Source organism: Nyctibius grandis, chromosome 12 (genome assembly GCF_013368605.1).
Source record: "Nyctibius grandis isolate bNycGra1 chromosome 12, bNycGra1.pri, whole genome shotgun sequence".
Taxonomy (NCBI): domain Eukaryota; kingdom Metazoa; phylum Chordata; class Aves; order Nyctibiiformes; family Nyctibiidae; genus Nyctibius; species Nyctibius grandis.
This window is the reverse complement of record NC_090669.1, coordinates 3,835,769-3,860,776: the sequence shown is the minus strand read 5'-3', so window position 1 is coordinate 3,860,776 and position 25,008 is coordinate 3,835,769. Positions and strand designations below refer to the sequence as shown.

General features: G+C 41.5%; 1 protein-coding gene across 2 annotated transcripts; it reads left to right on the top strand.

Moving 5' to 3' along the window:
• Positions 1–1,981: 1,981 nt before the first annotated feature.
• Positions 1,982–23,892, top strand: OSGIN1 (oxidative stress induced growth inhibitor 1). 2 transcript variants are annotated; one of them, XM_068411174.1, is made up of 8 exons: positions 1,982–2,119; positions 2,666–2,728; positions 3,575–3,684; positions 17,158–17,260; positions 19,785–19,921; positions 20,228–20,419; positions 20,750–20,841; positions 21,515–23,892. In XM_068411174.1, the coding sequence occupies exons 4-8, from the start codon at positions 17,176–17,178 to the stop codon at positions 22,506–22,508; spliced, it is 1,500 nt and encodes a 499-aa protein (XP_068267275.1). In that variant the 5' UTR covers positions 1,982–2,119; positions 2,666–2,728; positions 3,575–3,684; positions 17,158–17,175; the 3' UTR covers positions 22,509–23,892. The 2 variants fall into 2 exon arrangements, with proteins under 2 accessions (XP_068267275.1, XP_068267274.1); XM_068411173.1 differs by lacking the exons at positions 1,982–2,119; positions 2,666–2,728; positions 3,575–3,684 and adding an exon at positions 13,079–13,171.
• Positions 23,893–25,008: the final 1,116 nt, after the last annotated feature.

Below are 25,008 nucleotides of genomic sequence, written 5' to 3'. Positions count from 1 at the left end.
TCTTTTTCAGTTAGAGGGATATTAAGGACCTGCTGGCTTTCCAACAGGCGATTCTCTCAGTAGACAAGGTATCTCTGCAGATACGGGCTAGTGTCATTCAAATGCAATACACCATGATCTGTATTCCCAGTTTTTAGAGCAATTCTGGGGTGAGAAATGTCCTGTGGAATAGGATGTATTGTGTGATACCTATCTCCACTGGTGGAAGCTGGTTGCTTCTGCAACCAGCAAGTTTCCTCCCAGGAGTTGTTGCACCTAATCACCCAGAGATGGGTTTATTTCCCTTAAGGCTTTTTCTCCCTCTGCCAGCTGTAACTAGTGAACCTGCCTTCTTGTGCTAGGCACATTCTTTTGATGCACCAAACACTCCTTCGGCAAGCTGCTGAAATATCTGCTCTGCTCCAGTGAATATGCCAGTATTAATCCCAAAACGGTATTGTGCAACTGATTTCCAAAGGCTTTGGCAGAATCTTTAAAGGACTGGAGTCGATATTAGGCAGAAGAGGTTTGGCGTGGAGTTCTGCCTGACTCAATTGTTTCACTTCCCGACAGAGTCCCAAACACAAACTCTCTGCTTTGTGGCATGTTGCTTTTGACGAGCTTATACCTGCACCTGGGCATGAAGCTGTCTTTTGCAAGTTTTAGAAAAGTATATTGCTTTTTGGCTGAAGAAATAAGGAACAGAAAAAAAATCACTTGGTGGTAAGTTTCAGTAAGGAATTTTTGAGGGAAAAACCCTTGGAGGCAGCATAGTTGCAGTATATGAGTCATCTGAAACACATAACATGAATTGGGTAGTAAAGTCACCATCCTCTTCTCAGAAAATTAAGTTAATTATTCTTTCTAGAAGATTAGGAAGACTGGGTAGATGTTTAACAAGTTGACCTTCCAAAGTTCATGGAAGTAATTTCTCAGTACAGGCTAAAGATAAGATCAGAACCTGCGGGACAAACATGCCTCCAGAATAAATGCAGCATACAAATAGTTTTAACACAAAGTTCAACAAAATTGCTGTAATAGCTGCTTGTTTTGGTTATTCACATATATATTAGGAAATAAATGCTTGTATATTGGAAAACATGCAAAATTTCTGTAGAAACTGCAGTTCTGTACAAAATTGCGACATCTTGGGAGAGATGTGAAACTGAAAAATAATGTAGTTATAAAGATACGGGAATATCTAAATCATACTGTTTCTGTAGTGGCCTGTTACACAGGAATTGTTAGGGAGTTTCAGCAAGAGTGACTGATAAGATGTAATCTATCCTGGTGATGCTGAAGGGTTTAGCAGCTGTAGCAGGAGGGATGCCTGTTTACAGCAGAACATACCTGAACTGTGCTTGGGTATGTTAAAGGATGCTGCATGGCTGAGGAGACTGCAGAGCTGTCTCGGGTCAAAAAAAACGTGCTCACAGCATGCAAATGTGAATTCATTCCTGGGGGATCACATTCTGTAATTAAAAATGAATTGGTATTGTAAATAACTATTACAAATCACTTAGTCTATTGTATTAGAAAGGTTTAGCACTTTTTAATGAGCTGCTGGTATTTGTGATCAGGCACAGAAAGGTGTGACTCAGGTTGTTCTCTTGTAGCACAGCAAGAAGTCTGGATAATTTTTGTGCTAAAGTAGCCCTGTGGCTGAAGCATGGGCCAGGTGATCTGGGTTCACTCCTTGGCTCCGTTATGGCAATTACTAAGCAGACACTTAATCTCTGAACTGTTTGTGTTGTTAAAAGATTGACAGCATTTATTTGACACTCAGTCACACCTATGTGATACTCATGTGACAGACTGACACCCTTTTAAGATTAGAGGTTTTCCTTGTATTATGAAATTCTCCTATTGTTTTGTAAGAGGATTTCTGCTTTGTGTGCCACTCACTTACTTGATTCAACTTCTTTCTTTTCTGCTACAGTTTTGTGTATTTGTGATGGACTGTGCAATCTTTGAGTGCATTCTCAGGACAGAGCTTAGTAATGACACTCCGACTTCTAATGGTGTTCCAAGACTAACAGCAGTACTGTGGCAGCAGGACAAGTTTGCTTACGCTTTCCCAAATGACAGAACAGGGAGAAAAACCATCGAGACTTCACACTGAATGCATTTCACTTTCAAGGTATGAAAGCATCCTAAAGCTCAGTGGTACTCAGAATCCTGCAGCGATGTTTTATGGGGAACTAAAAAACCCATGTATTTTCTAAAATGGTGTTCCATTGTCATATGAATGAAAATTCATGAAAATGAAAAAATTCCTAAAAATCAGAGGGATATATGACAATCTTGCATAATTCTATAAATGAATGTAACTAAAATTATTTTGCTAAAGGTACCTTTGTCCCATTCTGCCTTAAAATCACTGACTGCTGTAACACTTGACCTGAAGTGTAAAGCTTTGATTCAGCAAAGAACTTGAGGATCCTAAGCATTTAAATGAATCCTTTCCTCAGCAGAAGTACTTGATCCCATGTCTACCCTTAACCATGAGTGCAGCTGCTCCTTTATAATCACATCTATGCTTAAATTCAAATTAAAAACCATGAAACAGAAAAGGAAAGTAATTCAAGATAATTGTGATAGTTTTTTTGTTACCTTGCAAAATTTCTATGAAGTGCAATTTATTTCCCAGTGTAGTTGTGGTCATAGTTGATATTTTTATTCACAGGCTGAATTGAAGAGTTGAATAAAGTGTCAGGTATATTTATGTACACTGATGGTAGTGGCTTTGGTAAGTGATGTGAGAAAATGAAATTTCCTTTTAGAATGGAGTGAAGCATGTTACTTTCCTTATTTTTTTAATCTTAAGTTTAAATTTTTAGCATTTTTTTTAAAAAAGTAAATGAATAAATAAAATATGCTTTCTTGGTGTTAAAATTTCATAATATTTACAAGTAACTGAAATGATTACATGTTTTCTGCTGAATTTACAAATTCTCTCAACAGTGCTTTCAGTGGAAAACATTTGTCTAGAAACTCAGTTCTCAACTCTGGAGTCTCAATCCTTTTTCCACTACAAATAAAAAGTCTCTGGTAAAATTTTAAGTCTCAACAGATGTTTAGAATTGCATTTTGCAGTACCAGTCAGCATGCTGGAGCGATTGTGGGCCAGGAGCTGAATTCCAAAGTGCCACAGAACATGCCCATGGCAGGGTGTGCAACTTGATTTTTCAGAGGCACTTTGTAATGCACTGAATGACAGGTGCCAAAAATCTAGGAATTAAGATTTCTGTTACAGCTTACCGTACTGGAGACATCAAACATGAGCAAATTGACAACTGGCACATGGCTTATTGCTGCTGCTGAGATATTTATGAATGTCTGGCTGGCTTTCTTCATGGTCACTAATAAAAAAGCTTTTAACATAACTCAGTGGGCTCTATAGGGATGAGAAAAGGGTAGGCAGGTTACCTTGGTGCTGCTCAATATCCATTGTGTCTATTCCAGTAGCTGAGGGTTCAATACATTCACTGGCTGTGCATGTACTTTCTCTTTCAAATATGTGTGAATAACAGCCACTCCTGAGGCAAACCTAGGAGTGACTTCGCATAAGCTCTTCAGGTATGCTTTTTTCCAGGTGAGAGAATAAGAGCAGATCAAGATCCGGTCAGGGGATGGAGTGCAATATGAGCTCTTCGTGCTTTTCTACAGTGTTTACCTAAGACCACCTCCCTCCTGAGGTATAAGGTAAGAACATGCTTCTTCCCACATGCTTGCCCTTCAGTTTTTTAGTTGAGGTTTCTTTTTGTGAACAAGAAGTATCCAGAAAGTCTCCAAGGCTTTCCACTTTGCTTTTTAACAGGCATGTGGGTGACTGCATTGGTTTGAAGTACAAGCTGTGCAATGCTTCTGTACTGTCACATTACTTCACACTTCTGCACAATTCCTATGTGTTGTCTCACAATGATGCAGGTCCAGGCAAGAAAGTTCAGTCAGAGTAGGGACTAGCTTGAACTTGAATCTAAGGACATGATAAATAGTCCTGTGGAACTGTCAGCTCGGTGCTTACTGGTAGTGAAGTGAATGAAGTGCTAGGGAAGGATGGAGGCCAAACCAGAAGGCTGCTGCATAAGCCTGTGGTTCATCTGTGCTTAAATTACTGGATGATATGCTGTTTTTCTCATCTCAGCATATGAGAGATACGGAGAAGGTCTAGAGGAGGTAAAACAGGTTGATATAAGGTATGGAACAGCTTCTGTATTGGGAATAAGTCATAAGACTGAGGAATATAAGTATATAGAGCTGAGTGGTGTGGAGAGGGATCAGTTGTGTAATCTCCCTTCAACTAGTACTAGAGGCCACATGTGAAATCACTAGGAACTAGATGAAAATAAATGGAAAGTGCTACAAGTGAACAAACCTCATCAGATTTCAGCCAGTTCCCTCAGCTGCAGATAGCTGGAGGTAAGGGAAGACACAAGACAAGCATCACATGCTTGTCCTGTTCTATTCTGTGGATGTCTGCTAATGCCCACTGCTGAGGATGCGATATGAGGCTGGATGGACCCTTTAAGTCAGTCTGGCCTGTCTTATGCTCATGCCCCTACATGCAGTGCAGATACAGTGAGCTCTAGTTACGTAGTGTGACAGCTCAGGCACACAGAGCTGCAGAAGCAGAGATGAGGGCATAAGCTCCCCATGACATGGCAGAATAGCTCTGATCTCCAGTTATTGCGGATAGCCTTGAATGTTAGCCTTCAGGGTGTCAGGAGTGCAAAAGAAGGCTTTAGATAACACCCTGGTCAGAGCTCCCAGGGAACTGATATCAAAGATAGCCCATGTTCTGGTCACCTTAGTACCACACCATTCTGCCCTGCTGAGTGCATATCAGTCTGGACTGATAAACAGAGCAGGTCAGGTACGTCATTGTCACGGCTCTGCTGCATGGCTTCAGCCTCGAGCTAAAGGGTCACTTTATATTACGGTCCTAGTCTCTTTGGTAGAGGTTTTGCTTGATGGTTCAAACTTAGCATTTTCACAATCAAGACAAATATTGACCAGGGAACCAGAAACACCACCTCCTTTTCATCAGTGCTTGGGACAATTTCTCTGTGGAAAAAACAGAAAAATTGGGGCATGCTGCAGCTGGTCTGACAGCTCCCAAAAATCTGAGTGGTTTATAAATAAGTAATTTCTCTCTATAGAATAATTATTGGCAAGGGCGTAAGACTGATCTAGAGTCTCTTTTCTAGTCTAGAAATAGCTGCTTGATAGACAAAACCCCACCACACTGGGGGGAAGAAAAAAAACCCCTAAACCAAAGTAATTCAAGTAAAAAATACACCTGAAACAGGAATAGTAAGCTTTTGGTAAAATATCTGGGGAGGAGAAGCAAGGAAGTCACCTTTAGTGAAATTTCTCCCCAAAAAAGCAACTTGAACAAGATCTTCAGGGGATTTTGGTTCTTATCTGTTAGATGCTGAATACATATATTGAAAGATAATTCTTACTACAGCAGCATTGCACACTTGTTTCATTGACCTATGCTCAGCTTTAAGCTTTGACATGTGCAAAAAATGGATGACTATCAGCTAAATGTGGAATTACACAAATTGCTAGTTATTTCTAAAACAATGCATTGGGGAATTAGTTACTGAATGGCTTTATTCTTGTGCAGAAATCCTGCATCTTTTTTTTTCCTGCAAATTCACTGTGCCAAATCTTTTCAGAGTTCATAGGGAGTATTTTGTTTGTTCTTAAACCACAGAAATGACCCTGGAATATATGCATGTATAAAACAGCACATTCTGGTTTACAGCAAGTGGCAGCTCCTTTCATGTTCCAGCCTCCTTAAACTAGTTTAGAAACAGAGCTGTCAATTACGGGTGAGAAACCTTGACCTATGAAATAATTTTGTTACACTTTAATGCATTACTGTTACACTGTGACTAAGTGATAAGACTATCTTTGAAAAAGATACTGGTTTGTCCAGTTCTATGCAGAATAGGGACTTCAAATTTCACTCCTGGCAGTCAGTGTTGCAGCACGTGATGCTACTGTGAGGGGAAACTGGGGTCGAAGAAACAATTCTGTTTGAATGTATCACTTCAGCTGATCTTTGAATGTGCATAAAAGCCCTGTTAAGAGAAAGGAACTTGCATGCTAAAATTTCTTAGAATTTCCCAGAGACTCTTAAAAGTTACAACAGAAAGAAAACGTTGCAAGTTGGGAACATCAGAATTGGTGACCTGGATTTAGGCAGCATCTATCTCTGATAGTCAGTATCAGCTGCTTGAGAGAAAGGTGGAAATAAACCCTGAGGGTGGGAAGCTGCAGGATAACTCCAGCACAGTCCTTTTCTAAACACTCACAGCTAAAAACTATTGTGCTCTGCTGCAGTAATGCTTATTTTTCTTCGAGGAAATCGATGGTGTTGGCTATATTAGCTCTGGATGCCCTTAGCTGTACATGTTTCTAAGCTTTTCAGGAATGCTACTAAATTCTTTACCTTTATTAATTGATTCTTGATCTTGATAAAGTGAAGGGAAGAAAACTTTAAAGTTAGGCTAAAGAGCTGCAGAATGGCTTAAGCTGTGGCAAGGGAAGGAGTCCAAGAATGTCCAAAGGCTCTCTGCAGCCCTCTTTATGAAATTTTGTGCCACTGAATTAAGTGCATTACGTGCTCCTGTTCCAGTTTTGAATTACCCACTTGTATTTGAAAAATCACTGTTTTGCCTCGAGGGAACATACGTACAGAAAAGATGCCCAGTGCTCGCAGTTAGGCTGTACCTCCTGCTTCAAGGTTTCTTTTGTGTTGGTTATTCCAGTCAAGAAACTATGAGCATTAGCTTTTGTGGATATTTTCTGCTTTTGGGCATATGCTTGCTAAGTCTGGCACATCATAATATGATACAGCAATTATTAAATTAAGCTATCAGTTGCCAAATGCCAGTGTAGATTAAAAGAACATAACTGAACACTGACTATAAGATTGTAGAGACTAAAGGCTGTGTCTTCAAATGATCCTGCTATCCTGAACTCATGTAAATATTTATGAATATATTGACATTAAGATAAGAAGACGAAAATTCCCTACCAGCTTCATGTGCAGTTTAATCTTTGACTAGGTCATAGCTGCTGTTTGTTTGAAATGAAAGTGCACATGTTTACTTTTTCCCAAACCACATCAGTGTTGAGATCATGATGGAGGTCTGAGTGCAGTGCACATGAGCTGAGCTTTCCTCTGCATGTTGCACTTGGGGAACAAGGAGTCTGCAAAGGCCCAGTCCTTCTGGGAAACAAGCATGGCTGTAGTCCCTTGAGCCTGAGGACTGTACCTCTTCGCATCCTGCTAGTTTTTGAAAGGAAGCATATGTGCTGGGAGGTAGAAAGCACACTAGATTTGGCTGTCATCCCCATACACTGCGGGGGGATGTCATCTGAGGAGAGAACAGTGATCCTGGCCTGTTTTCTAAGCAGGACCAGGGGAAATGCATGCACAGCCACCCAGCACTCTGCACTGCTTCTCTACATGGACATGTCACATGTGAACTCAGAGGGACTGTATTTTTGCAAGATATCCACTGCTATCTCACAGTATAGCGGGCTACTTTGTACTTGCTAGGGACATCTTTTCAGCGTGTGTTTATGCAGACTAGCCAGACCTCTGCTAATGCTCTCCAGTATTGTTCCCTTAGCCTGGATAGAGCAGATGTGCGAGATCTCCCAATAAGGCATTCTTAGTATGCACTAGAGTGCACACAAAAGTCTTTACTGCAGAGTAACCAAAGATATGAATGCAGAGAGTAGAGCTTCATAGCTGTCCTGGGTAGTATGATCAATTCTCTCCTTCCCCAAGTTTCTTTTGTAATGGATGTTTTCAAGACACAGTGGTGTAAGTGGCTGATGCCTCTGGACAATGAAGGTTGGTGAAAATCTTTGGTTTGGCCTCGTTGATTTAGGAAGACAACCCTCTTAGAACAGACGGAGAATGATTTCAAGGTAATGAGTTGAGAGCTGGGAAGAGCAAAATTCACTGTTTTAAAATGGTTCCAGCAAAATGTAAGGTTTTGCTTTTTACTTTCCCCAAACAATTTTCCAGGTTACTAGGACAAAGTCATTTCAATCATTTATCTGACTGGGAGGTCAATGTTCCTTTGAATAACAAATGGGTGCGGTGAACCTTTAGTTCTCTCCCCTTGGACCCAGCTGCCTAAACACTGCACAAAAAAAAAGTATGAACACAGGACAGATATGGCCTTGGCAGGGACATGGGAAAGCAGGACACGTGCTCTGGGCCAAATCTTTCTTTAGAGGAAGCCATGTGAAAGCACAAACACATGTAGGAAGTCACAAGTATAACTGGAAGCAGAACCAGGTCTCACACTTGCAAAGTTGCCTCAGCTGCTTTTTCTGACGAGCCTAGCAATTATATGGGCTTCCCCATGGCTTTTTTTACCTCTGTTATTTAGCAGAGCAAGTGACATACTTCAGAGATCCAGGTGCTGTCAGAGGTGGCATGGCCACAGCTTGCATATTCTGATTTGGAGGGTGCCAGGACATCTACAGGGTGCATCTTGCTGATATGGGTCCAGGTTGTGGTGTTGGTGACAAATGTGGGTTGTTTTTTTTTTTTTAGTTAAAGCAAAAAGAAACCAGGTAAAATGTTTCACTATTGATGTCAAACCATATATTATCATTAAATATGTGGGTTCTAGTTTTGGTGGATATGCTAACATAGAGTTTTGTAAGTGGAAGTTTTCCTGTGTGAAAAAGGTGGAGCTGCTTTTGGCAGTATCAGAGTGAAGCTGGATTTCAGGTACTGCATGGAGATCATACAGAAGCAAAATACTTGGTCAGGTCTTCTAATGCTTGAATTTGAGATTCTGCCTTAGATTAAATGGTCTGCACTGGAGGGGTGAGTGAAGCACTTAATTTTCTCTTAGACAGAAAGCATGCAGAATTTTATATTTGTGTTTTACCATAATTGGAAGAAACACCAAAGCATCAAAGCACTACCATGGCCCATGGAGGATCACACTGGGAGTGTTCCTCTAATTATGAAAAAACAGCAGAAGATTAAGTTCTAATGTGTGAAACAATGTAGTATGCCATGATAATTTGGCACAGAGTGAAGCCTGGCTAGAGGGGAGGGTGGATGCTAGAGAGGTACTGTAAGAAGTGTTCTGCTGTGAGCTGTCAGCAGCAGAGGTAGCAGCAGTGAATTCTGACACCAGAGGGATGTTACTCCTTAAGCTCCCCCAAATCAGGAGAAAGCAGAATCTGGGCTATCTGACAGGTTGCATGAGTGGGACATGGATGGGTAGAACTTAATGACCTGAGGTGAAAAGTCAATTCGCAACAAGGAAATTTCTTGCAATAGGGAATGGTTCAGGTGCAAAACGTTCCCTCGGAACAGTGCTATGGCTCTGTCCATGCTTCTTGGCATATTCTTCAAATTTTACCTTGGTAAAACACAGCATCAGCTTGTTGGAGTTCTGAGAACTATATCGTGGCTGCCCTAAAGGGAAACAAACTGACCTTGGCAACAAATGCACCCAGGGATTGCTGATACTGTGAACTTCAGAGTGTGACTTGAAGGTAGAATGAATGACTACCAGTGAAGTCTGCCCCTCTTTTCTGCAGGCCAAAACCTTCTCAAGTGAGGACAGATGAGTGGTGCAGTGTTTTGAATTGCTCCCTACACACTGATAGAGGATTATTTGCCTAGCTACCATTATGCTATGGGCAAGGCTCATTCAAATAAAAGCAAATGTAGTGCTCTAACCCTGTGCCCTGTGTTTTTGCAAGTACAGACAAAGATAGAATTGATCCTTTACATTATCTGAAGGCAGTCCTTGATGTCATGGGTCCCATTTAAAAAAAACAAACAACTTTTTTTAAAGAAAGAAGCTTTTCACAGGCTGCTGCATAAGTATTATTTTGCTTTTGCTAGATCATTTGGCGGTGTCTTGCTAATATATCTTAGTATCTGTTTTCTGGATAATGTTTATTAGAGGCTAAACTTTACTATTTTATTTTTAAAAGGGAAAAGTTTAAAGAACAGAAGAGAAACCCTTGCAAATAATTCATTTTACTGACAGTTTCCACTTAAGCCTGAGAAATCCATTTGTGCCCTTGTCACGGTTTAAAGCTGGGCCAGTTATTAAACCTGTGGCAGATGCCCTCTGTTATCCCCCCCCCTCCCCCCAAAGGGAAAGGGAAAAGGGAGAGAGACTTCCGGGTTGGAAAGTTAAAACAGTTTTAATAAACTATAATAATGAAAAAGAGTATAATAATAATAATAGAAATAATCAAATATATACAAATATATATACAAAACCAAGAATGAGCTCCCCTGAAGTCAGCCACGTCACCACCGGCACTGCAGGGCAGGCTCCGGGAAGGCCCAGGCTGGGCCTAGCAACGGTCGAGAGCTGTATTCAGGGATGCACGGATCGGGATCGGGGGCAGCAGGAAAACAGACGGAGTCCTCCTTGGACACCGGCCATAGCAGAAAGGGGCGAGACCCTCGTGATCCCCCCCCGCTTTATACCGAGAATGACGTGTGTGGGATGGAATACCCTCGTTGGTCAATTTTGGGTCACCTGCCCTGTCTGCTCCCCACTGCAGCTGCAACCCCCCTTCAGCTCTTCACTCATAAGCAGTGAGGAATTCAGCAGTGACCTTGGTTTCTCTAAGAATAAGTACAGCAAGAGCCTTACTGCACAACATCCCTACCGGTGCCTCAGCGATAACTACAAACTTCGGGCGTTATCAGTCTTGGAGGCAGACACTGTCTGCAAACATGCAGTTAGTTTCAGAAAGTGCAGTTACTTAGAGGAGACTTAGCTGAAAGCAAAAATCACTGAAAGGAAAATCGGCCTGGTTTAGGCCAAACCAGGACAGCCCTGTGTGACAGAGATGTGGATTCCTCAATCTCAGCTGGAGTATAGTGCAATACACCTCAATGAATGAGCCTACAGATTAGTGGTTTAGAAGAGCTTTTCCTGTAAAAATATGAAGCCCTCTAAAGACCTTTAAATCTGTGTACCAATAAAATGTTTTTGTTTGTTTGTGCGAAGGAAGAAGTTAGTATTGTTAGTCAGCTGCACACTCTGACAGCTATGAATAGAGATAGTGCAAAGTCATGCTGTAAATCTCTAGATAAGCTTTTTTTACTTGGGCTCTTAACTAATCTGAATGATACTGCTTGCAATAAATCAGGAGGAAAATATAAGTGAATGACATAAATTTGTAGGGCAAAGGCTAGCTGCCAGGCCAAGTGCAGATTGCACAATTATTTCCTCTTCTGGAAAGTTTGTGCAAAGTGTTGGACTGAATTATTTGTTTCCAGACAAGGTATGCAAGGAGAAACAGTAACATTGATATATATTCCATGTGATGTGTTTGTTGGCGTATCTAAAAAAAAAAGAATCCCCCAAATTGCTGTATTCAATGATCTTATCATACAAGCAAATAAAGGACAGTGGGTTATTGTTGTACATGAACATTTTCCTGTAAAGAATTGAACTGTGTGTGAAAATATGACAGAGCTTGCGGTTTTGGAAAGACATCCTGGTTTTATTTGCAGAAGTAATGGAGATTCTAGTTTTCCAAATTCTAGTGGGAAATGGAGAGGATCTCCTCTTCTTGTACATAGTGGACAACTTTATTTCTGCAGGTTTGCACACATAAGAAGTATTCCTGATTTTACTACTTATAAAGCCTGCCAAACCATTGTATGGTTTCCTCTTGTGTCTATGCTATGAGCAAGTATGGACTTGAACATCTTTGTTCTAAAATGTTTGACATGCAACACTGCAATATATTGAAGATAGATTGTTTTTGAAAAACCTAGTAACAGGACAGTCTTAAATCACCTCACTAAACAAATGCCTTAGTTTCTCTGGAAGCTTAATTTTTCCTTGACTGATATGGATACATTTGTTATCTGCCAATAAATATTTGAATAATGCATAGAAAAGCCTTTGCTCCTGTCAAAAAATCAGTATGAGTTAGAGCTGTGTGCAAACACTACCTTGGATAAAGGCCCAGACAACTTGAAAGAGACCTTAAAAAAACCACCCCTCAGTCTGACAAGTATATACTGAGTCAGATTTTCAGAGGGATCACTATTAGTTAAATTTTAAGTGAAACTGGCTTCATATTTATTAAAACAACTTATTCTGGTGGAATTAAATTAGATTATGAAGTATCCTACTTTGATGTGGGTCTTGGGAGTAGAGAATTCCTTCTCATCTGTTTTTTTTCTTTTATATCACATGGTTGAAAGTATGCATCTTAAGTGGGTATCAGCAGTCCTTCCGATTATCTGGAGAGTTGCAAGATAGATGACCTCAGATTAAAAATATGCAGTGCTTACTGAACTGCTTGAACTGAACACTTTGGCACAAATTTATGTCATTTGTTTAGGGCACTTTAAATTTAGCAAGCTTGATTGATTATTCCACTGAATTGAGTAAGATAGCTTGGATGAAAATCCTGGGATGTTGTAAGTTTTACAGGAAGTAGTCTGACTCATTTTACTGCTACTGGGCAACAGGTTTGTAAGAGTTTACCTCACTGAAGAAAAAAATATAAACTGAAGTCTGTATTTTTCTGACCCACTCTATCTATGATATAAGGTGAAACAAAACCCACAAACTGTCCAAAGTAGGAAGAAAGTAATCACATTTTCTTGTCCTTTTGTGGCCAAAAAGATAACTTGCTTTAAAACAAGCATACAGTGTTATCATATCACTTTTATTCCCACCTGTAATTATAGCTAGCAGTTTTTCTTTTAAATACAGAGGAAAAACCCAGTTCTGCCCCAGGAAGCATTGCATTTAATGAATTCTCAGGTTTTAATTTGCCCTGAGGGTTAAAAATGAAGATTTGTTCCATGCAGGACTTGGGCCATGCATGGCTTCTATAAGCCTGCTGTTGCTGTGGTCATGTAGTCAGCTGAACATTACTAAGGAAGATCACTACATCATTCATTCACAAGCTGGGAAGGGAAATATTCCTGCTGACTCATGCTTATAAGTATTTTCCTCGCTCCGCCTCCATTCATTTCAGCTCCTCCTCTCCTCTTTTAGTGCTGGTAGCCTACTATATTTAAACAGCTGTCTTAGAGCAGAGGCAGGATTCAAGGCTTGTCGTTTGGTTGGCTTTCCTGAGTGTACAGGCATTTTCATACAGATCTTGCTTCTCATCAGACCTGCTGCTAAAGGTAAGAAGGCTATAAGTAAATGCAGAGAGCTTTGTCTAGCATACTGTAACATTGCTTTCTGAATATCACAGGGGTGTGTTTAGAAAGGTATTGTTTTTATGTACCATAAAGGCAAATTTTTTCCACATAGTTTAATTGTGTTTGTGGGGTAACTAGTTTGGCATGTAAGAGGGATAATGCAAGTGGAGGGGAAAAATCAAACTTCTGAAACTTGTAGGCAAGTATAAAATGTAAAAGCTATTGAGATTTCTGTTTTTTAAAAGCACTAATGAATGAAACTTTAAAAACTGCTGGTGAAATGAATGGGTTGATGAAGAAAAGCTGAAGAAAACTGTTGAATTTGTGTTAGCATTGTTCTTGTTTAAACCTGAGTGTCATGGTAGCTCTTTCTGTCTCTTCCATTATATATAGACTGCACTGCTCTTTCGAACTCTCCACATGTGCTGCACAGGCCACACTTGGTGGTCCTTGAGCAAAGGTCTCATTGATGTTATAGGGAGAGTTACTTGCATATGGCTGATGTAACTTGGCTTTTTATTTCTGCTAAAGATCACTTAGTGTCATTGTCTTGCTAAATGCATCTTTTTCTTTTACTCTTTTAAAACCTGTTTCAGTTGTGCAGCTTGGAACTACTAGGGGCCACACTGACCGACTTTGTGTGAGTTATAGTCCCTCTAGGCTTAAGGCTGTGTCAGGAAGGTATGCAGAGTTTGGCCCAGAATGAGCTGGGTGCTTTTCCAAGCCAGAACAATTATGTAACATCACATAGACATTGAAATGCTTTGGAAGCAGTGAGGAGACAGATTCTGGAGCTTGCAGCATGCTCCCAAATGAAGAAGAGGAAAGAGACACCCATTTAAAGCAGGAAGCCTAAAGCAGGAGCCAAAATAGGGATCAGTGTCACTAAGCTGGCTAAGTGTGAGTGACCAGCAGCCTACTTTACATAAAAGGAGGGTGAGAAGAGCAGTCTTTGGTTTCTTGCTAGCTCAGGCTTTCTCTTGCTGTTAACTAGTTCTGTATAGATTTGAAATGAACTTCAATGTCCTGTAGCTTCTTTCCAATAGCCTCTGCAAGAACAGGCTTTCATCGGCTACACTGTATTAGCTATACAGGTTATCAAGCTATGTGTTGTCCCTTGATTCTAAGATTGAAAAAAAAAAAATTAAAATGATCCACCTTCACTTCTAATGGTAGGAAAATGGAACATTTGGCCTGAAACTGAAATGCCTGAGATGCTCTGAGCTCAGTTTTACCCCCAGAAGTCAAACATTTACCCTACAGGATGGGAATAGCTATAAACAGGTTCAGCATCTGGTTCACTTTCTACTTAAAAAGATGTGGAAGGGAATTCTCCCATTTGTAGAGACATGCTAGGATAAACAGAAGCATCTCTGGTGGTTAATCTTGTGTTGATAGAATTGTCTGGTGTCAAAACTTCAGGAAACAAAGCACATAGCACTAAAATGGTCATTACGGCATCTTGTGAACCGTGATCCTCAATGAAACCACGGCTAAAAAAAAGTCATGTACGTGCATGGATCTAATTTAATCAGAATAACAATTGAGCTCCTCTAGCCATTAGGGTTTGGTTTAATTCCAGCAAATGCTCCTTTCATGTGTCAGAAGGTACGGAACGGAGGAGGAGGAGGGTGAAATGAGGAGAGTGTTATCACTGAGTCTGCAGCTGCTGGCTTTGCTCTCTATCAGGGTGGGGTAGGGTGGCATAGTGCAATGGCCAGGAGCCAAGGCAACCTTCCTCTAAAGCACACAGGATTGCCAGGCTGACTTCTACTGTCTTGTGCCTTTTTTTTGTCCCCTTCAGGCTCCCCCAGAAAAATGCTGGCACACAACAGGATCGCTTTGCGCCCAAGTCTTACAAATGGGCTTGCAGGCTCATTATTTATGTGCTGGCTTTGCTGCTCTCCTGGAACTGTTGCCATGTGCTGTACTGGGTTGGTTCAGCAGTCCTTGCTTCCAGCAAAAATCCCACGAATGTTGCTGGGTTACCACTGTCTACAGAGTGCATATGGCCTTTCTGTGCATGCTGCTGCAGAGTGCTATGGAGCAGAAACCTGGAAGATTGCTTCCAGAGATCTTGCTTCCATCTTCCAGACTCCTGATAGTTTCACAGAAATAAGATGTGCACTCTGTGTTAGAAAAAAATAGTACGAACTTGTCATCTTATGTAGCACAGCCATGGAGAGGGATTTGTTACCATGGAGAAGAAACCTCTGCTAACCTTCAGATAGGTACTGTGGTTTAGCTGGTTTGAGGGGAATACCTTACTGGTCACACCAGTGTCCTGCTCCTTTGGTGTCTGGTCATCCCAGGATGCTAGTGCTGCATTCTACCAGTTGCAACTCTGGATCTTTGTGGTAGGGAATTATTTGGGGGTAAACTTACCCAGCAATCTGCTGAAGGTGGTACAGGTTAATGCTTGGTGCTAGATGCTTGAAATGACTTAAATTAGAAAGCATCACTATTATGTCCTAAGTGGTTCTTGCCCTGTCAGGCAAAATGCGTGAGTCTTAGACTAATGCTTAGTAAAGTGGTAACAGGCAACCAGTAAGTGTTACTAAACTGTGATCAAAATGTTTGGACAAAGCTGCTCGTTCTGAATTCAACTTGTAAGCCTTATGTGTCTCTACTTAGATGAACCTGGTCCTCTTGGAATAGCTTTATCTAGCCCAGTGATGGCTGTATATTGGTGTATATGAGAATTGCCACATCCTTGCAGGCAAATGCACTTACAAGACTCTTCCTGAAGCCTGGGATTCTGCAAATCCTAAACTCACCTGTAGCTTTCTGGCTGCTCATTCAATCACCATGGTCTTACTGCATTACTGTAGTTGCTGGTGACGTAAATGTCAGGCTTAAAGTGGAGCATTACACTTGCAGGATGACATTTGCTTCAGTACCTGTGTCAAAGGCAGTGATGTGCCAGACCTTATGGGAGTGTGCAGTATGCTTGCCAAAGATCTTTCTGTGCTTGAAAAGGGTGTGGAGAGCATGCCCCACTGAACAAAGTCATGCCATTCAGTGAACTTTTACTTAGCTTTCCCAAATGAGTGATCTTTTTAGAAAAGACTGTGTTCTCTGTAGAATAACTTAAAAGCTTATGCTGAATTTAAAAAACTTCACTTTTACTGTGGCAAAAATCTTTTTAACTTCTCTAGATTAGTGACAGTATAGTTGAATTCCCTGGAAACCTAAAGAAGTCATTATTCACATGGTAGGATTTCTGCAGGAATCGCAAAAAACTTTGATTCACTGGTCATTGAATATCTGCCCAACAATCAGATGAGTCTTGTAGATTCCCCTCTAATGATACCTTAGTCTCCAAGATAAGAAATTTGTCGTATATTTTGTTTAAAATGTGTTGTTATTTACTTGTTCAGATCTAGAACTCAATTTTCTGGAAAATTAAGGAGGAAGGTTCAGGAACTAAACTAGCACTTCTCAAAAAAAAAAAAACAAACCACCAAACCTTTAGTGATGGAAAATGCAGCCAAGAGATTTCCAGTCTTTGAGCAGAAGTCTTGAATGAGGTTTGCTCTACTTATCAATAAAAGCACAAGTTGCTTTAAAAAGTACAAAGCATTCATGAATGGATCCATGATAATTAAAGCAATAATATTTTTCATCTTTCAGTATGGGCAGAAGTAAAGTTTAACAAGCTGCAATACATCAGTTACTGTAGTCAGAGGGTTGCTGAAGTTGCCAGCTGTTCTGGAGAGTCTGGAAGTTGTATATGGAAGAGAAAGATAAGGGTCCTCTCCCTTTTTCCTGGTATAATCAGGGAATCATCCTTTGGTTTTGGGGGCAGGAGGAGAAAAAGATAAGCAGGCCTGTCCTGAGTGTGGAAGTGTAATGTGATGGTCTGCAATGCAAGGATAATACTTTAGATCAACCTGGGTTTGTAGGCTGTAGGAAGTCATGTGCTTTGTCAAAAAAAGCAAATAATTAAAAACTTAATATTTTAACAGGTAGACTCCAGGACCTAAATGCTTCCGGACAGGAAGATGTATGCATTATTGAACAGACCCCAAAATAAGAGTGGGTTCAAGCCGTTGCCTGTTGTGATCATAGGTAAGTGTTTTTTCCTGCCAACGTTGCTGTTTTCTCTAGTGCTGTGGTTGCTTTGGACTTGCTGTCCAGCTCTTGTTCAGCATGTTCTTACTCAAACCACTGGCCACTGTTTCTGCCTCCTTTCCCTGAGAGCCAAACTTTCTCTAGTACTAGGAGAATGACCACTAAGAGTTGTGGGAAGTAGAGAACCAGGTATTTGACAAACTAAAACACGTACATCTTTTTTTTTTTTTTTAATAGAAAAATTGCTAATCTTTTGGGCATCAGTTCATCTGGGCCTGTTTTTTTTTCTGTTGGATATTTAGAAGGGTTTGAAACCTTTTCACTACAGATAGTTAATTAACTTGCTGTAAAGTGCTTGAATTGGAGGTGAGTTTGTGTGATCTGTTTTTGTGTTTAGAAAGTGCTTCAGATGCTGTTAAAGTTTCCCAAAATTTTTCGCAGATTTCTTTCAAAATGCAAGTCACTACACTGATTTTATACTGGTTTAATAGAATGGTAAAAAGCTGTGGGTTTTCTACCGGTTTAGAAAACAGGTTATGTAGTAACTGTCTTGTCTCCCTTGCAAGACTGGAGCTTTGTAATGTGAGGTGATTCTTGGAGCAAAGAATGAGTAGTGATGTCAGTGCCTGTCCCTCTGTGACCGATCATGGGCTGTGCTTGAGTGCAGGTGTTGGACTCTGTTCATCTGAGCATGTGTTTAAAAGCCTTGTAGAGCTGGGTTCCTTCCTTATCTGTCATCTAATTTATAGCCCCCAAGAGAGCTAGTCCAAAGTTAGTGCACAACATAAATCACACTTAATCCTTGGTAACAACAAGTTTGACAAGGACACTACTACCAGCATGTTCTAGTTTGAGAGTGACTTTTTACTGCCCAGTTGTACAAATCTTCAGGTGGGAGGGAGGATAATTTGGTACATCCCTAGTGCACCTATACAGGGACCCAGTGTGGATATATCACTAAAGCCTCAGAAGCACCAGTGTGAAGATGTGCACTCTGAGGAGGCTGTTGGACTGAAGCACATCAGTTGTTTCACTGCAGCTGGACATTGCACACAGGTTCCAGCTACTTCCCCAGGTCCTCCTCCAAGAAGGCTGCGGACTCTCTGCTGTGCTGGCAGCCTCATGAAAGTTGCTTTCTAGAATAGTTTGAACCCCAGAGGCAGCTGTGCTTGTGACCATCCATGTCAAAATTAAGTGTGGTTCAGAGTAAGTCCTCTGTGTGTGGTGTTGAGTGCGCCCTCAAATGATTAAGTTTGTCTTAGTTACCTTCTTGTACTTCCTAAAGCAAAGGAGTAAGCTGAAAGGTGTTACATTTTACTATAGCTGCAGCTTAGTTTGCTTTTGTTTCTGTTGCAGTTGGTTTTAGATAACTTCACTGCAAGTGGAATGTTCCAAACACTGACCTGCAGCTGCTGGTCCTTGCTCAGCACAGCAGACTTTGGCTCCAGCTGTGGCATGTAACTGCCCTTCACATAGCTCAGCTCGCTATTAGCTTTACAGCCTGATCCGCCCTCTGTCTCAAATCCTCAAGCAGCAGCCTTTGCTCCTGTTGCTCACACATGTGGCACAGGCACAGTGTCAACACAGCCTGCTGCAGGCTGCCGTGTCACTTCAGCTCTCCTCCCCAACATCGTCACTGCATTATGTAATGGTGGTTAGTCACATACTAATGTGCAGCAAAGCCTGAGCAGCCAGAGAGGCTGACACCTAGTTATGCAGATACTGTAAAATATTAAACATACTGGAGAACAGCCATGTGAAAACTTTCCATGGGCTACTCTCATTGGGCTTTGGAGTCACATATATCAAGTTTTTCCACTGGCTGTTGAGTGATCAGCAGGAGTTCAGTCATCCAGCAATCTGTTCCAAGTGCTCTATTCTGGGAGGTGTCTTGGCATGGCAGAGAGACTTTTTTCCTTAATACACTGCCTGTGGTACCATGGTAGGGCTGGTTCCCATTTGAAAGTGTCCTCAAGACCTGTTAGTCAAAACTGCTATGGCCCGATATCCCTTATTAGATGGGATTTCTTACTGAGCAGAGCTGTTTTCCCTTCACTTCAATAGTCACTCCCTTTTCTGGACTTACTCTGTATCTTGTGCACGATGAACTACTCTGTACTCATGTGAAATGTGCACCCAGGAGACCCGAGACCTTCAGTCAGTATGTGACCAGTTTCTAAACCTTTAAAGAAGTTAATGAGCAATAACTCAATTCATCAATGTGCTAGAGACTTCAAGCTTCAGGTGAGGTTAACCTCTGGCTTGTTTAACTTGATGTCTTTTCAGCAAGTTCTGAAGACCTTGCAATGCAAATAGATGCAACTGAGGAGGAGAAGGGGACATAAGAGGGTAAAATGACTTCCCCAACTCCATCCGATAGGTCAGTGGCCAGCCTGGAATAGAAAGTCCCCTGTGTCTGCAGCAGTGTCTTATCCTTTGAATTGTCTGGATATTAGAAACGTTTCTCAAAGGGCTGCTCTACCTGCAGGAGTATAAATTCTTCTCCATTGTGTCTTTTTAGGGAATGGACCTTCAGGAATCTGTCTCTCATATTTGCTGTCAGGCTACATCCCTTACTTCAAAAGAGACTGTCTTCATCCTCATCCCATTCTTCAGAGGAAACTGGAAGAGGCACCAGATGTCTCCATTTTGGACCAGGTTTGTGTAAAGAGAAACAGTATAACATCATAGTAAAGCATCCTAGGGGTATATTAAAGTGATAACCTCATTTGAATTTTCAAAGTACACGGACAGAATGAACCTTAAGCAAAGTACTTTTAGTTGTCTGTATCCCCTTTGTATGAAATGTCAACACTGCTGAGATCCTTGAGGTAGTCCTTGGGTAATAACAGGGTCTGTGAGCTTCACAGAACACCAAAACCACTGATTATAAATACTAGGGGAACAAGCAGTCTGCTGCCTGGCAGGACATCCATTTTGAGCATCTGATCTGCCTCTCTTTAGGATTTGGAGTATCTGTCTGAAGGCTTGGAGGGACGATCCCACAGCCCTGTGGCTCTTCTGTTTGATACTCTTCAGCGTCCGGACGCAGACTTTGGTGGAACAGCTGAATCTGTCCTCACTTGGTGGCATGAGACTGACAGAGCCATCCCCCACCTGGTCCTTGGCAGAAATGCTCCTGGAGGTGCCTGGCATGTATGTGAATTGAAGCCTAACTGCTTAGGTCTGCATGTTATAAGATAGCCAAATGAGTTGACTGGAGAGGCAAAAGCTCCTCTAATATGCCAGTCAGACATGTTTGATTTTATGTATATAGACAAGCAAAAGTTTAAAAGGAAGAAGAGCATGAGAGACATTTATATTTCCAGTCTGTTGTTCTCTTTGGACGTCATGGATAGTGTCATCCATGACAGCAGATCAGAGGAAATCACTGATTTCATGATCTGTGCCATACTGAAATATGACGAAATTGCATTTCATGTCTTAATAAAATGACAGTTATTTAATGTGTGTTTCTTGTTCCAGTCTATTGAGGGCTCTATGGTTACTCTGAGCAGAGGGGAATGGATGGGACTCCCAGATCTCCCATTCAAGGACTGGCTAAAACAAAAGAGAAGGTAAGTTATCTATGATGTGATTATTTGCAAACATTCAGAGGTTATTTGGGAACGTGGAGTGGAGTGGACTTGAATGTAGCTACCCATCTGTTATGGATGATTCTAGTGAGAGGAAGGATACTCTCCCACCCCCCAGTAAAAGTCACTGACTGCAGAATGGATTCAGGTAAAGTTGCAGTGCTACTTGGAATGTGTCCTTCTCATCACCCACTGGGAGGTGGATCACAGTGACCATGAGTTCTGAATAAAGCTTGTAAAAAGGCATGGTCATCTGACTGCTGTGTCTACTGCTGCTGTCCCTAATGACAAGTATAATCAGCTCTGCTACTGTGCAGACTCTGAGATGCTTCTGCTCTTGAATTGTGTAACAGTTAATCTTAAAAAGTCCAGGAGCTAAAAATGGAATAGAAGCAAGATGTGAGAGGAAGGCATAAATGAGCAACCGTGTTCTTAGGGATGGGATTCATGCTAGAGAAAGCTGCCTCTGTCCAACAGCTTGTGGACGTGAATGTTAGCTCTATATGCCAGGAATAACTTTGCTGAAGTCAGGGAAACTATGTAAGTCTTCTCTGGTAGTGCCAGGGATAGATGGCCCTAGGATACATTCAGTGGCAGAGGGGAGAAATTCCAGTCTCTTACTTAACTGCTGCTTGACCTTTGTACTATATTACAGAGGCCTCAGAAACAATAGAGCCACAGCAGAAGACATTGCTCAGTATTACCAACACTACGTGGTGAAGAAAGGACTGCAGAAGAATTTCAGATGTGGTACTGTTGTGACCTCTGTGAGGAAAGTGACTGCAGAGAACATCTCCAACCACGCACAGGAAGATCTGCGGGAGAATAGTGACTCACTCTGGAACTTCAATGAGAAAAGTACGGAGGTCTTTCAGGTGGATGGATTTTTCAAAACTGTGAAAGGTGATAAAGAGCCCTTCTCCATCTACGCAGAAAATGTGGTCTTAGCTACAGGAACATATGATAGTCCTACTTGGCTTGGGGTCAAGGGAGAGAACCTTTCCTATGTCCATCACCAGCTGTCTGCCCTAGAGGAAGCAGTGAGGAACAACAGCATTGGCATCATGTCAGATCCGGTCTTGATTGTAGGTGCTGGTCTGACAGCTGCTGATGCGATTCTCTTTGCTCACCATTGCAATATTCCAGTGATCCATGTTTTTCGGAGACGAGTCAGTGACCCGGGTCTTATTTTTAACCAGCTCCCCAAAATGATGTATGCTGAATACCACAAAGTCCATCAGATGATGAAAGAACAGTCAGCTGATTGTGCTGGGCCCTATGAGTGTTACATTAGCCTTCCTGAACATCATGTGCTATCCTTTGGCAAGGACAAGAAATGTATCTTTCAAGACAAGAATGGCTACCAGAAAGTTTATAAAATTTCCATGGCTCTTGTTCTAACTGGCTCAAACCCCAACCTCTCCTTTCTGCCAAATAATGGCATTGACTTGGCAATGGACAGTGACCAACCAGTCAATCCAAAGAGGAATCCCATAGATGTTGACCCATTCACCTATGAATGCACTCAGGAGAAAGGGCTTTATGCTCTAGGACCTCTAGCTGGAGATAACTTTGTACGCTTTGTACAGGGAGGGGCTCTGGCTGTTGCCAGCTCTCTGTTAAAGAAAGCAAACAAAAATCCCCCCTAACAAAAAAAAATCCCTATGCTAACTGTCTGAACGGGTTACTGCTGTTTTCTTAGAGAGGCAAGTCATCTGATTCGTATATCCTCAAATGTAAAGCCTGCTCCTGGTATTCTCCAAGGTTATGCAGAGAGTTACCAAGTTCTTGCTTGTGAAGATTGTCACCAAATATAGAGTGGGTTTCACACACAGCACTACCTTCAGTCCCTGGGGATTCAGCTCTGTTCCTGCATAGCTGTGCATGAAAGCTACAGGGGCTTTGAATCTTCTGCCTGGAAAAGTGGGGGGCAAGATCACGATTGCTCTTCTGTGCAGCACCTTCCAGATTGCTGAAAACTGAATTAGGGAACAATCAATTATTTCCAGACAGCAGGCTGACAACCCTGTGTCTGTTAGTGTCTTACAGTGATTTGTCATGAAACAAAGTAAGCCAACATGGTTTTATTTGCTCCTGTGGCTTGGCTGTATGTTTTTATAGACCAGAAATCACTGAAAGATGCTGCAGGTACCTCTCTGGCACATGAAGTGGTACTCTGCAAATAAAAACTGACATAGAAACAGTCAAAACTGTATTGTCTCACTGACACCAGCAACAAGTAATATGTAATATCCTTTAATCAAGAGGTTCCTGTGATGGTTTTTCTTTTTCTCCTCCTTGAGAAGAGATGGTACTGATTTACAAACACTTGCTTTGCCATCTTGCAGCTTTCTACTATCCAAGTCCTAAAACTGTGATGGCCAAATTCCTGGCAGCTGCTGTAGAGACAGCAGAACTAAAGGGGAGCTACTGGTCTGTCTTGTAACTGCCCAGGTACTGTATAGGGCTTCTGCTGCACAGAGCATTTCAGAAAGACGTAATATGTTATATGTTGTGTGAATTTCTAATGTAATGTGATTATTTTTTTTAAGAATACTATTTGTGTAAAGGGGAAATGGCACAGTCACTCTTTGATAGTTTTATACTATATATAGCAATTTTTTATACTGGTTTTCTAAAAGATTTTTATTGGCAAAATATTTTATTACAGGCTTTCAATCAGTGTTTTGAATGAGATGGGGTGGGTGGGAATTATGCCTTGGGTTGCAAAGAGCATTCTCAACAGACCTACATGGCCTTTCATACCTCTCACAGGAAAAATCAGAGTCATAGCTAATCTTATTTGGTGTAAAGACAGACTCTGCTCCCTGTGCTGCACTGAAACTCACTGATGTGACAAGATGCTGCACATGTGTTTGGAAAGCTGAGTATGTGGAGACAGTGGCTGTTTGTCAATGAATCAGTCTCAAGATGTATAAGGTGCTTGTCTGTGGTGTTGCTGTATTGCACTTGAATATTTTTGCCACTGACTGTTCCTGTATGAAATTTTTCAATAAAGTGATTTCAGACTTAGTCTGTGTTTGGTTTTTAACTCTGACTTTGAATCTCTGACCTAGAGAAGATCTAATGAACTGTTCTTCATCAGCTTCCTGGCAAGCACCAGGGTGTGGTTTGATGTGCATGCTGAATCCTGCATCATTCCCCTCCCTAGGAGCACAGCACTATGGATTTCCTTTCTGTGTATCTATCTTCTCTCCTGTAGGATGAAGAACCTTTGTAGAGTGCTTTGGCAGCATCTGTCTCTTGTCAGGCTAAAACACAATACCAAACCAAGCTATTTGCCAAGCATGTTCTTGCCTAGGGTGTCTTAAATCTCTTTCCTGTTACCTAGTGTCTTCTGTCTGGAAAAATCCCAAATCATGGCCTAGTCCAGTAAGTCAATAAGACAGTTTAGATCAGAAGGGACAGTTGAAGATCTCTGGTCCAACCCCAATAAAACAGGGCAAGCTTTGAAGTTAGACCTGGTTGTGTTGCTCAGTGCCTTGTTGGGAAAAGCTTTGAGTATCTCCCAGGATGGCAATTGCACTATAAATGTTTGATTGCCTTGTTCAGCCTTTGACCACCTTTGAGAATTATGGGGTATTTTCTTAACTGGTAGAAGTGTCTCTATTGCAACTTATTGTTTTTTTTACTGCACAGCTCTGAGAAAAGTCTGGATCAATGTGTTAAAACACTAATCCTCAACCTTCTCTGAAGGCTGAGACTGGAGGGCCCTCAGGATTTTGGGGGCACAGAGGTGTGGTGTGGATGAGTTTCCTGGTCTGTGTAATTGCTCGCTGGCCAGAGGGGTGGCAATGCCCCCAGGCATCTCTTTGGCAGCATTGCTTTAAATGAGGTGGTAGTTGTTGCCCTGAATCTGTTATCCTGACAATATGGGGATTCCTGAGCATGGATAATATGTGGTCCTGTGCCATCTTACAAGTTTTTGGTACTCCTTTTGCCCACTTTATGTTCATCCAGACCAGGTCCCAAGCAGTGCAGGATTGTGCTGTTCCTCCCCTGCAGCTGACCTTTGCTAGAAAAAGAAAATCAATGATCTAAAAATACCATTTTGGGCCAGTTCTCAAACTCCCACATCAAAAGCAAATGAAGCAGAGAACAAAAGCCAAAGGGCATCTTAAAAAAACA

Coding starts and splice junctions, on each gene's coding strand:
- OSGIN1 (XM_068411174.1), top strand. CDS start 17,176: ATGCTTCCGGACAGGAAGATGTATGCATTATTGAACAGACCCCAAAAT. Junction 19,922..20,227: donor ATGTCTCCATTTTGGACCAG/GTTTGTGTAAAG, acceptor GCCTCTCTTTAG/GATTTGGAGTATCTGTCTGA. Junction 20,420..20,749: donor CTCCTGGAGGTGCCTGGCAT/GTATGTGAATTG, acceptor TTCTTGTTCCAG/TCTATTGAGGGCTCTATGGT.